The sequence below is a fragment of the Ammospiza caudacuta genome, chromosome 9 (assembly GCF_027887145.1).
Source record: "Ammospiza caudacuta isolate bAmmCau1 chromosome 9, bAmmCau1.pri, whole genome shotgun sequence".
Taxonomy (NCBI): Eukaryota; Metazoa; Chordata; class Aves; order Passeriformes; family Passerellidae; genus Ammospiza; species Ammospiza caudacuta.
In genome coordinates this window covers 22,084,405-22,096,055 of record NC_080601.1, presented here as the reverse complement: position 1 = coordinate 22,096,055, position 11,651 = coordinate 22,084,405, and the positions used below count along the sequence as shown (strand labels likewise).

General features: G+C 40.9%; 1 protein-coding gene across 1 annotated transcript; it reads left to right on the top strand.

Moving 5' to 3' along the window:
- The first annotated feature begins 1,622 nt into the window (after window positions 1-1,622).
- ACTA2 (actin alpha 2, smooth muscle) lies at window positions 1,623-11,633 on the top strand. Its single transcript, XM_058810621.1, has 9 exons — window positions 1,623-1,653; window positions 4,109-4,279; window positions 5,991-6,119; window positions 7,019-7,129; window positions 7,621-7,705; window positions 7,790-7,951; window positions 8,149-8,340; window positions 9,250-9,431; window positions 10,184-11,633. Exons 2-9 carry the CDS (start codon window positions 4,151-4,153, stop codon window positions 10,325-10,327), a joined length of 1,134 nt encoding a protein of 377 aa, XP_058666604.1. The 5' UTR covers window positions 1,623-1,653; window positions 4,109-4,150; the 3' UTR covers window positions 10,328-11,633.
- The last annotated feature ends 18 nt before the right edge of the window (window positions 11,634-11,651 follow it).

Sequence of the window (11,651 nt, the reverse complement as noted above, 5' to 3'; positions counted from 1 at the left end):
AAGAATTTGGTTTTGGCTGTCCTTTGAATGTCAGTTGGGGATGTGCAAAAAAGGGCCTGTTAAGATCCTCAGTTTTGGGTTGCTTACCACAATGGGTATTTTCATTTTCTTTCCATTTTTCTTTCCCTTTTTCTTCCCCTTTTTCTTTTTCTTCCCTTTTTTTTTTCTTTTTAGTATCTCTGTCTTTTGCCCTGGTGATGGAAGTGAAATAACAAATAGCTTTTGCATGGCTCACGTTCCAGCACTTGCTAGCTTCTGTTTCTGACTCTCCAAAGCAGTTACATTCCTTAGAAGTTCCTTTCCTTAAAAGTTAAATTCCTTTTGGTGTTCAATCCATAATTCTGCCTATTTAATATCTCGGGTAGTAGCTTATTCCTTACATTTTCACATCAAAAAACTTTAACTGTGGTTTCTGGGAAGTTTTCTTGCATGAAAGCTACTCAGGCAGCAAGCACTCCATAACAAAGGCCTGGTGCCTCTCCCTGTTGTAACATGACTTGCAAAGCAAGAATCTGCTTAGATTATCACATCTCTCTTGGCTTGTGTGCTTGGAGAACTTTTGAATTTGTAAGTTTCAGTATTGGAGTTAAGAGATGCTGTTTCTTGTCTGTTGTACAAACTTAATGACAAAACCTTGTTGGCTGTGAAAGGGCTGCTTCACCAGAATTAATCTGTCCACACAACAGTTGGCTACAGCTGTAGAAATCCAGGCCTGTGCTGAAAATAACTTGTACAGTGAGAACTGTTCCTTTGTTTGCTAAAAGTGTGTTCAATGAAAAAGATAGCTGGGGTTATAAAATTCAACAACTTTTTATGAACAATTTGGGATGTGAGTTTCTGACAGTCTAGATTTGTGGGCATCAATGGAGCAGCTCTAGGGTAAATTTGGCCTGCAGAACCTGGAGCTGGAAAATAAGCTTTCAAAGAAACAGAATGGATTCTAACCCATCACAGAGCAGAGAGGATCATAACAATCTTTTACCGAACATTTTCACAACCTTCAAGGACTTCTCTGTGAGTCTTGTACAACAGCTGGTACTTTTTTACTACCCTTAAGCCTGTGGGCAATATTTCTTATACAAGCAAAATTATAAGCTTTTAAAGAGACTTTGTAGAAAAATTGAGCAGCTGTTTAGCTGGCCAAAAATATTTATTCATTGTTTTTTATCAAAATCTTCAGTGACAGCAAGGTGCTTGTTTAAAAAGATTTTCCCTGTTATAAATGACTGCTCTTCCAATTTCTCATTCTGCTTCTTGGATGTTACTGTGGAGTCCTGGACCTCTCTTGTTGGAACACATGATCCTCCTGCCAGAGGATGTCTATTGTGGGCACACTCTCTCTGGATTTTAGCAACTCTCCTGAAGTTTAAAAGTGTTTACCTTACACAGCTGAAAGTCTCCTCCTGTTTCATGAGCTCTACACTGGAATGCAGTGGAAGAGACCCAGGACCTGTGGCCACCCAGATTAGAGTTTTTTGTATTAAGGTCCCTATATGGTTTTGTTAGAGACTTCAGCTCTGTCTCTGTCTGTCTCTGCTCCTTGTTTGGGAGGCTGGTGGGAGGAGAAGAGCTGAAGGGGCTATAAAACCTCTGGGGTTTCAGATACAGAGTGTACCACCCCAGAGCAGCCATCCTCAGCCAAGCGCTGTCGGGGTAAGTGGCACGGAACCAATGCATGATTTACAGGTTGCTGGAGGATTTCAGTTAAATAATGTCAAGTGGAAGCTGTTCAGGAGGATGTACTGCTGCGCTGTAATTTGCTTAAAAGACTTATTAGAATTGAGTTGAAAAAATGCTTGTAGTGTCTATACTGACGTGTCTTTATTTTATATTCTGAAAGGAAAAGTTCTTTCTGCTCTAATAATTTAACTGATTCTACCAGCACTTCAGCATCTGTATAAAGAAATGGTTTGTGTAATGCCACTGCTGGAATTGCAGATATACTCTGGTTTAAATGAGCCTGTGTGACATTGGGGTGTTAGTTTGGGACAGAGTTCCTGGTGGGGTGTGTAGTAGTATTTCTTAGGAGATTTGCTTTAGTGCTTTAAATCAAGTGTGAGGTGAAAGAGTGTTTCGTGGAATGTGACTGCAGGAAGAGCTGGAAGTATGCAAATCAGCAGTGTCTAATAGGATAAACTGAGGATGCATGTGTATTCATCCTTGTTTCTATGCATATGAAACTACTGTTCTGTAAATGCCAAACATTCATTAACAAACAGGCTACACGCAGCACTTGTGGAGCTGGAGTTCTCTTTATAATTTATTGTGGAGGTTGGGGAGGTGATTGATTATATTTGCATGTAACACAGGGAGAAGAAAGAGGCTAAAGACTGTTTATTGGGAGAAAAATTTCCTTTCTTCCACAGCACTCAGTGACATTTGCTCTAAGATCTTGCTACTGCCTGCCATGGCAGTCCTGAGCTGTTGGTAGCAGAGCCCTCTGTCTGATTTTTCAACTTTTTGTGCTTTATTACTAAATATGGTTTTCATTTAGAGTCCACTAAGCTCAGAAATGTAGCCTCTCCTGCCCCCTTCTTCCCTCCCCCAAGTGATTTTTGGCATTGCATGAGCTGCATTGGTTTGAGCAACCCCCCTGACCTCAAACGCTGTTCCAAAAACAGACGGCTGAAAAGCATATTTCCTAATTAGGAAATGGTTTGTCCAAACCAGCCTGTTCATTCATGTTAGATAACAGTTGTACTCCATTCAGTACATTTTTAATATAAAGAGCCTAAGGAGTTTATTAAGTGAAAAAAATGCAACTTACTTTCCTTCCACAGTTATAATGATAAAATATCTGGAATACAAAGTTAGGAATTCCCAATCCTTGTCTTCTCCTGGGAGCTCTGCCCACACAGCCTGCAGGAGCAGGGCTGCAGCAATGTCTCGTGGCTGCCTGGCTGGGGAAAGGCAGAAGATCTCAAATGAGGCATTTGGGAGAATTGTCTGTGCCTGTTCCATCCACTGTAGAGGTTTAACAGATTGTGGCCTCCCTTGCTCATTGGCCATGGCTCTTGCTGAGCCCATTCTCATTTCTGCCTGCACTTCCAGTATTCCTGCAGCAGAAGGTTTTGGAGGCTGCATGTGGAGCCAGCTGGTCCGTGGATGACAGCTGTCTCCCTTAGCTGCTAACACACTGCAATTTGTTGAACTCTGCATGGAAGCCCAGGCTTGGAGTGGGCCAAATGATTCCCTACCACGCTATAAATTGTGAGCAAATAGTTCTTCTTGAGTCCTGGTATTCAGTGCTTGTTTCTGTAATTGACTGCAATACATGCCTTCAAAGCATTTTTATTACTCATATTATCTTCCTGTTGCCAGAGGAAAAAACCAGTTTCTTTTTACTGAGCCAAGGAGCCAACATAAATTGTTCTGTCACTCTACAAATGTAGTTTATTAGCTGCTTTGAAATGATGATAGATGTTATGGCCTGTTTTAAAACACATACTGTCTCTGGTGGGTTTATTTTTCTGACTCTTTAGGGGAGAACTGGATAAGACTTGCTTCTTTTTATTCCCATTTTTTATTTGAAAAATTTCTACCTTTTTAAAAGGTCAAATGTAAACTTAATTGGCCATTTTCATCAGTGGATTAATACCTGCATCAGGAAAACACCCCTGGTACATGTATAGCATTTAATATAGATAGTTTTTGGGAAACCCAAGACTAGAATGGGAAGTTGAAGTGCTCTTACCTTTTAACAGCTATCCACATGGTCAGGATTTTGTCAGGATGATAGAAAAGCAGGAGAAGTTGTGCTGAATTCAATGCAAATGAATCTTTGTTTTTGCAGCTGTCAGTCCCGAGTTCTCTTTTATCTCCCTCCCCCAGCCGTGGATTTCTGAGACCAAATTTAGACCAACATTTGCTGCTCCCTGATCTCTCTGCCCGTGCCTCAGGGCTGGAAGTCTCCTCTGGAATTCCCTGGATAATCTCTAGTGCACCCAGGCATGGTTGATAGCTCTCATGCTTTCAGAAGGAAGCCCTGCAGTCCTTGTGATTCCCAGCCGGGGCCGTTCCCCTCCTTGCAGGTTCTGGTGGCCAGGGTGGCTCTGCTACCTGAGCGTGATTTTGGTTTTGATTTAATTCTTCCCTGCCGTTTTCACAGGGCTCTTTTCTGTCTGGAAGGCCACGGGCACTGCTGTAGAAGATGTGTGAGGAAGAGGACAGCACTGCCCTTGTCTGTGACAATGGGTCAGGGCTCTGTAAAGCCGGCTTTGCTGGAGACGATGCTCCAAGAGCAGTTTTCCCCTCCATTGTGGGTCGTCCCAGGCACCAGGTGATGAACTACTTTGGTTGTTCCTTACTGGGCTTGTAGAAGGCTTTGCTGCCCTGTCCCCAGCTCTTCAGCCAGGGCCATCTGTGTCTGGGGCCAGTCCAGCCCGGGATCATCTGTGTAACACGGTATTTCCAGGCAAAATGACTACAGCAGCACACTCCCCTCTGAATCAAGGGAGGTCTCATGCCTTGTAAAGGAATCCTTTTAAATGTTTCACTGCCTTCTATGCCATCTTTTCCCTTCCCCTTAATTTTGAATCACCCAGAGAACTTGGTGAGTAAAACTAGGTTAAAGAAACCCAACTCAAAATCCAAATAAGCCCCACACGGGAAGATCTGTAAATTCTGACTGCCCTTAAAGCTGATAATAGGTGATGTGCAGAAGACTAAAGGAGGAAGCAGAAGTTTTCATTTGGCTTTCTCATAACCTTTCTGGCTTTATTCATTAAGCTGTACCAGAAATGGGTACCTGTCTAAGAGCTGAGTTTCCTTAGCTTCAAGGTTTACATTTGAGTATATGATGCACTCCACTATATTTTAATAGTTTGCAGAACACATTTATTTTCTGAGCTGTTAATTATAGAGAGTTTATGAGACAGATCACCATAAGCATGAATTAGAGCAGCTTGTCTAGGTCACAACAAAATAATCCAGGTAATTAACAGATCCACCTAATTGCTTCTATGTCATCCAAGGCCCTGGTGGAAAGAGGCAAGCTCTTTGCCAGATGCAGACTTTATGTACCCAGCAAATCCATTTTAAGTTCTCCAGGATTGGAGAAATACCTGCCTTTCAATACAGAAACTAGGACTGGAGGGCTAATTGATGCCTCTGGGAATTACCATAAATTGAAAAGTGCATGCAAATGCCATCATCTGTAGCTAGTGGAAATGATAATAATGGCTCAAAACCAAGCCATATAGTTACAGGGGAAACAAATACAGATTTCTAGAACCTTTCTTTCCTGATCATTTAGGATGGATCATTCCATTAAAAATTGCAAATCTGGGATGCCTGTTTTTAAGACATGGATTTAGAGATGCCAAGGTTTGGATTCTCTAATGACTAAGTTCTGATAGGAGTATTATGCACTTAAAGGATCCTACTATATTCTATTTTTCTTTCAATATTTCTGATTTTAACATAGAGACTAGCATATATCCAGAGTAGTTTTCAGCTTCTGTTCTTTTAATAATTTCTACTGGATCCACGAAAATATCTGTAAAGAAGTCCACACAGTAGATTTAATTTGTCCATCCCTAATCACAGTATTATGGCATTCAAATAGAGGATTAAAAAATGTTGAAACTGAAGCTTTGGGAAATGTAAATTGTGTATCACTCGATCTTGACCTTTAGATGGCACAATATCACTTTCTGCTTTTACTCCACTTTATTATCATTTAGCAGACTGTTCATCCCTAAATAATAACAAACATAAACCAACTCAGTTTTCCCACTTTATCTTGATACATTTAATATTGTACTTTTTCTGTTTACTCAACTGTAGTGGAAATATGAACTCCACAGATTTAATAATGAAATATTTAATTTTGGCAATTTAAGAGCAACACATAATACTCCATTTGTTAGTATTAGTAAACTATGTTGTAACTAGTATAACTGGCAACTGGATTTGTTTCACAGCTGATGTTCTGTCTACTTTATGACACTATTCTCTGAGAGACTAACACAATTTGTATTATTTTATAGGGTGTGATGGTTGGTATGGGTCAAAAAGACAGCTATGTGGGTGATGAGGCTCAAAGCAAGAGAGGAATCCTAACCCTGAAATACCCCATAGAGCACGGCATCATTACAAACTGGGACGACATGGAGAAGGTATTTCAGCTGTGAAAAGTCAATGTGTACTACTGCTAAACAGAACTATTTGAACCAAATATTTGCAGAATATCCACTAAATTTTAGATGAAAGTGTCATGCTACCCAGTATGGTTCAAGGAAAAACTTGTTATTCGGAACGGTCTGGACAACACAACACACTGGAAGTGTGTGGAGTCACCCAGCACTTGACTCTCAGTATTGTAGAATTTGCTTGAAAGCAAAATCTTTTAGATGCCAAACATATCAACCAGTCCCCAATGACCACCAGCTTGAAAACAAGCTTAGGAAAGACTTCTTGGCCTTCAGACTGAAATCTCTGGTTGTTTTACTTCTTATCAGTGTATTAACCTCCCCACTGCCTCATTTGGCCTCAAATTTTTACAATTTGTAGGAACAAGTAATGTGGAGGTGATAAACACAAGTTGACTTTCAGCCTCACAAACTATTTATCTTCATTTCTTTTCTTGACTTCTTGGGCTGGCCTGTACAAACCAAAAGAGGAAACTGTCAAGGGACCCATTATCTGTTGAACTCTGTGTATGTTCTCTGAGTTGTTCTGGAACTGTTTCCCTTTCAGTCACTATTGAAATAGCATTGCTGGAACCAAGTGTGTCCTGTGCTGTCTTTTCTCTTGTAAGAGTACAGTATTCATTTTCCTTATGTGTCCTTAAAGTAAGTCATATATTACAGAAGTAAAGCCTGAGGATGGTGCTTTTCTTTCTACAGTTGTTCTGGTAGTCTCTGTGGAGGCAGTAAGAACAACTGCATGAGAAACATCACCAGCCTGTATCTAGAGCTGAAGCAGAGTGCTGGATCTCAGCACGTGTCTGGAAGTGATGCTGAGCTGCTGACTGATGGTTTTCTTTATTTCTCTTGGCTTCTCTCACTATCCTCAGATCTGGCACCATTCTTTCTATAATGAGCTCCGGGTTGCACCTGAGGAGCACCCAACTCTGCTGACTGAAGCACCCCTGAATCCCAAAGCCAACCGTGAGAAAATGACACAGGTGAGCCACACTAAAGCCATGGCATAGTCCAACCTTTCCATTCAACAGGATGTGAATGTCATCCTTCCAGTTAGTCGTGCTGTCCAGCAGTCTGTCTCTCTCAGTTATGGAAGATGGAAAGCACACAGTGACCACCTGTCATATTTACATATTATTACCTATAGTTTAGAAAATCACTGTATCCATGTTGAATGTGAGCACTCCAGTCTGTCCAAACTTTGTCATTTTAATCTGTTTTTATACCCAGGCCCATTATGAAATTATCTTTAATACGTGCATATGGCTATATTAATATGATAAAAATACAGGCCAAATACAGGGAGATACCTTACAGGACAAATAGTTTTGGATTTAGATTTTGTATTTTCCTTTCTTGCTTTTACCAAGCATAGAGAAATATCAACATCTTGCATTCTACCTCTCTTTCAGTAAATTGCTTCAACTAAGCTAAACCCTCTAGTGTAAAGACAATTATTTTAATTGCATTTCAGATCATGTTCGAGACGTTCAACGTGCCAGCCATGTATGTAGCTATTCAAGCCGTTCTGTCCCTCTATGCCTCTGGACGTACCACAGGTAAGCCCCAGGGGAACGTGGCACAGGTGTTTGCAATGGTTCCATGGGGATGATGGCGATGATCCGTGTGTTACCCTCCCAAAGGGATCGTGCTTGACTCTGGGGACGGCGTCACCCACAACGTGCCCATCTACGAGGGCTACGCCCTGCCACACGCCATCATGCGCCTGGACCTGGCTGGCCGCGACCTCACCGACTACCTCATGAAAATCCTGACAGAGCGCGGCTACTCCTTCGTCACCACTGGTAAGGACACGTCGAAACAGAGCCTTGTTCAGTGGTTGAATAGGCATGGGAAGGTCTCCCACATGAAAGCCCCTTGAAAAGCTAGCAGAGGACTTGTTTAAAATACAGGGAGGGTGTTGGAGGGTGAAAGGGAGCAAGCAGTCAACGTGTCTGGGTCCTTCCTGAATGCCATTTTGAAGATTGAATCCTCCTTACAGCGGAGCGTGAAATCGTCCGTGACATCAAGGAAAAGCTCTGTTACGTGGCCCTGGACTTTGAAAATGAGATGGCCACTGCTGCATCTTCCTCGTCTCTGGAAAAAAGCTACGAGCTTCCTGATGGTCAGGTGATCACCATTGGGAATGAACGCTTTCGGTGCCCAGAGACCCTCTTCCAGCCTTCTTTCATTGGTGGGTTCAGTGACTGTTCTGCCTTGGTAAACAGTACAGAAATACCAAGTCCCTATTTCCTTTTGCTTGTGCTCCATTACTGACTCACCCACAGCTATGCATGTGTCCTAGCACCCATTATAAAACAGTCTTTTAGCACAGGTCTATTAATGTGGTGGGAAGAACTTCACATTAAACAATTAGCCAAAATGCTTTCCCAAAATAAACCCACAATGTTTATTCCTGCCTTCTGGCATTGGGCCTGTACCATTTTGTATGTTTGAATGTGCTTGCCAGGAGTGGGAAGAGGTGGGAGGGGCATGCAGGCAGCAAGACCTACTTTTATTTTTGCAAAAGACTGCTCCAAATCCCGAATCCATGGTTCATTGCCTTTTCGGAGCAAAGTCAAGATGATGCCACGCTAATCAACATCCATGAAGGCAGATTTGCAACTAGGTCTCACAAAAATCCAGTGTCAGTTCTGCCAATAGGCAGAATTTCAACTCAGAGATAAAGCAGTTGCATGCCTAGAGGTATTAGGACATATTTTGACTGTTCTGCATCTGAGTTGACTTAATTTGAAAAGGAAAAAAAAAAGGAAAAAAAAGAGAACAAATTATTCCAAGACCATATAAGGAATTCTTAGGACAATTGAGAATGCCTGCAGAAGCATAGTGGAAACTTTGCTATTCCACACCCCCAACTTTCTTTTTTAGGAGGACTTGTTGTGTGTAAGGGGGAGAGGAGGGCTGTACATGAAGGAACTCTTAAGCAAATAATTTAGGCAACTGCAAAATGACTTTCCAGATTTCCAAAGCTCTGAGACTGATGTCCTCCAAAGAATCACCAAACAGCATGTCAGTTCTGCATTAACAATTTTAAATCTCTGTATGGAGTTGCTTCCTCAGCGTTCTTCTGTACCTTCCCCAGGCATGGAGTCTGCTGGCATTCATGAAACCACTTACAACAGCATCATGAAATGTGACATAGACATCAGAAAGGATCTTTATGCCAACAATGTGCTGTCTGGAGGCACCACAATGTACCCAGGTATTGCAGACAGGATGCAGAAGGAAATAACTGCCCTGGCTCCTAGCACCATGAAGATCAAGGTATGTATGGTGCAGTCTTTGTAGATTATATGAGCTGGCATGTACAAAGTCCTCAAAGATCTAATGAAACATGAGTGCTTTTAACACATTCTGAATCACATCTGGAGTACCTAGCAAATTATCACCAACTGGTAACTTTGGTGCTGGAAAAAGAGAGCTTTCTCTCATTTCCTTGTTCATGTTGATTTCAGTCAAATGTCCTAATGTGGCCAAAGAACAGCATGAACCCAGGAATACAAATGTTCCTCTGGGGCTGTATGTGAGCATCTTCAGCCCTTCTAGTCCAATGGATGTGGGAGAGAGGAAATTCTGGTTTTGTCTTTGGCTTACAAGTTTGAAAGAGAACCTGACAAACTAATCTTTGTTCTGCTGCTTCAAGTCTTCTGTTTTTTGCTTTACAAACATTTTATCAGCTATACCAAAAGGAGTGCTCCATAGGTCATTGATTTTTTTCAAGCCCACCTAGACTGTCATTATGTTTCCAGAGCAATTCTCTCCCCTTTTGTCATATATGCTCAGGAGTACATGAGTGCACCAGGGAGAGGGGGCATTGAGGGTTGAGTCAGGCAGAGAATTTGAGGGTATAGATTTATATAACAAATTCTAAACTTTGCTGCTTGCAGCAATGGATAGCACTAGCACATAGGTGCAGTGGTTTTTTAATACCACAGATCACTGCTTTAATATTTTTGTATAAAAATGTATTTTATTCACAGTAGACAGACATACTTAATGTTTTATTTCTTGAACAGATCATTGCTCCTCCTGAACGCAAGTACTCAGTCTGGATTGGAGGCTCTATCCTTGCTTCCCTCTCTACTTTCCAGCAGATGTGGATCAGCAAACAGGAATATGATGAAGCTGGCCCATCCATTGTTCACCGCAAATGCTTTTAAATTGCTTTTTCTTTATATCCTTAGTGTGAATGTATTCAGGGAAGTGCATTCTTATAATTTCATTCCATAAATCCTTAACCGTAATTAAACTAATTAATTGGATACTGTGTATTTCCTAAAATAAATTTTAAATATGCTATGAAATTGCTGCTCCTATTAAAAACAAAAACAAAAGCCACACCATAAGTGTGTGGAGATGCCATTACAGCTGGCTTGAAGCTCCATCTTGTGACATGAATTTATTATTACACTCCACTGGGCCTAACAGAAATGGTGGTACCTTTAGCTCGATGATGCCAATGCCAGAAGATGCTCACCTGTCAGGCTGCATGTTCTCAAAGTTTAGCCTCAGAATACATTTTAATCTGCAGACAGAACCAGCCATGGTTCTTACAAAGTTCTAGGCAGTACCAAAGGAGCACGACATCTGTTCAATATCAGGAATATCATGTTCAGTATCATGGGCACACTGCTTTGCATCTGCTCTATCCAGAAATATTATCTATCCACATCACTTCTTACTACCCAGCTCTCATGCTGGAAAAGCTAATTTCTTACAGTTCAGGGCCCAGGGGTGTATGATATGTACCACAACAATCCTGTGTTTTCTTTAAAGAAATAAAACCTGTTCCTTTGGGAGCATATCTAAACACTAATAGTAGGTCAAACATATGACTTTTCTATTATATGCCCTCAGGATGAGTGCAGCCTATTATTTTTATTTTGTGATTTCTAGCAAGATCTAAAGGGTAATTAAGCTGGCTTAATATACTTTCTTTTCAGAACTTTTTTTTAAAGGGGGGGAGTAATGTGTTCAAAGCAGCTAAAATAATTTTGACAATTTTCTTTTTCTGTGATTTTTTGATTCCATTTATAATCTTAAACACATCAGCTAGAAGTATATGCTTAGAAGCTGAAGCCAGTAATACTGTCTTAGAAGTATATATATATGAATAAAGAATTCACTGAGACAGACCTGGAAAAGGTCACTTCTAAGGAACTTGCTGCAATCTGTATTCATTAGAGTTCAGGATAAAGGATGCTATTTATTTTTGTTAACCTATTTTCCTCTCTCAACTCAATAGTTTACCTCACTTGCCTGTTACTTGTTACATTTCAAACTGTAAGCTCTTTGCAACAGCACCTGTTATTACCATGTCTTCATAACCCCAGGGTTTCAGATCTTGTCCAGCTTCTGCCTGTTCACACATGTTGCAAACCTCTTTGTACTAACCTTATTACTTAAAGTATAGGTCATCTAGGTTCTTGGAACAGTTACTAAATAAACTCTTGTAAAAGCAAATAACTTTGTATGGCTCTTTCT

Excerpts from the sequence above, each read along its gene's own strand:
- ACTA2 (XM_058810621.1), top strand. The coding sequence starts at position 4,151 with ATGTGTGAGGAAGAGGACAGCACTGCCCTTGTCTGTGACAATGGGTCA. Across the intron at positions 4,280-5,990 it reads TGGGTCGTCCCAGGCACCAG|GGTGTGATGGTTGGTATGGG; the intron begins GTGATGAACTAC and ends ATTATTTTATAG. Across the intron at positions 7,130-7,620 it reads ACCGTGAGAAAATGACACAG|ATCATGTTCGAGACGTTCAA; the intron begins GTGAGCCACACT and ends ATTGCATTTCAG.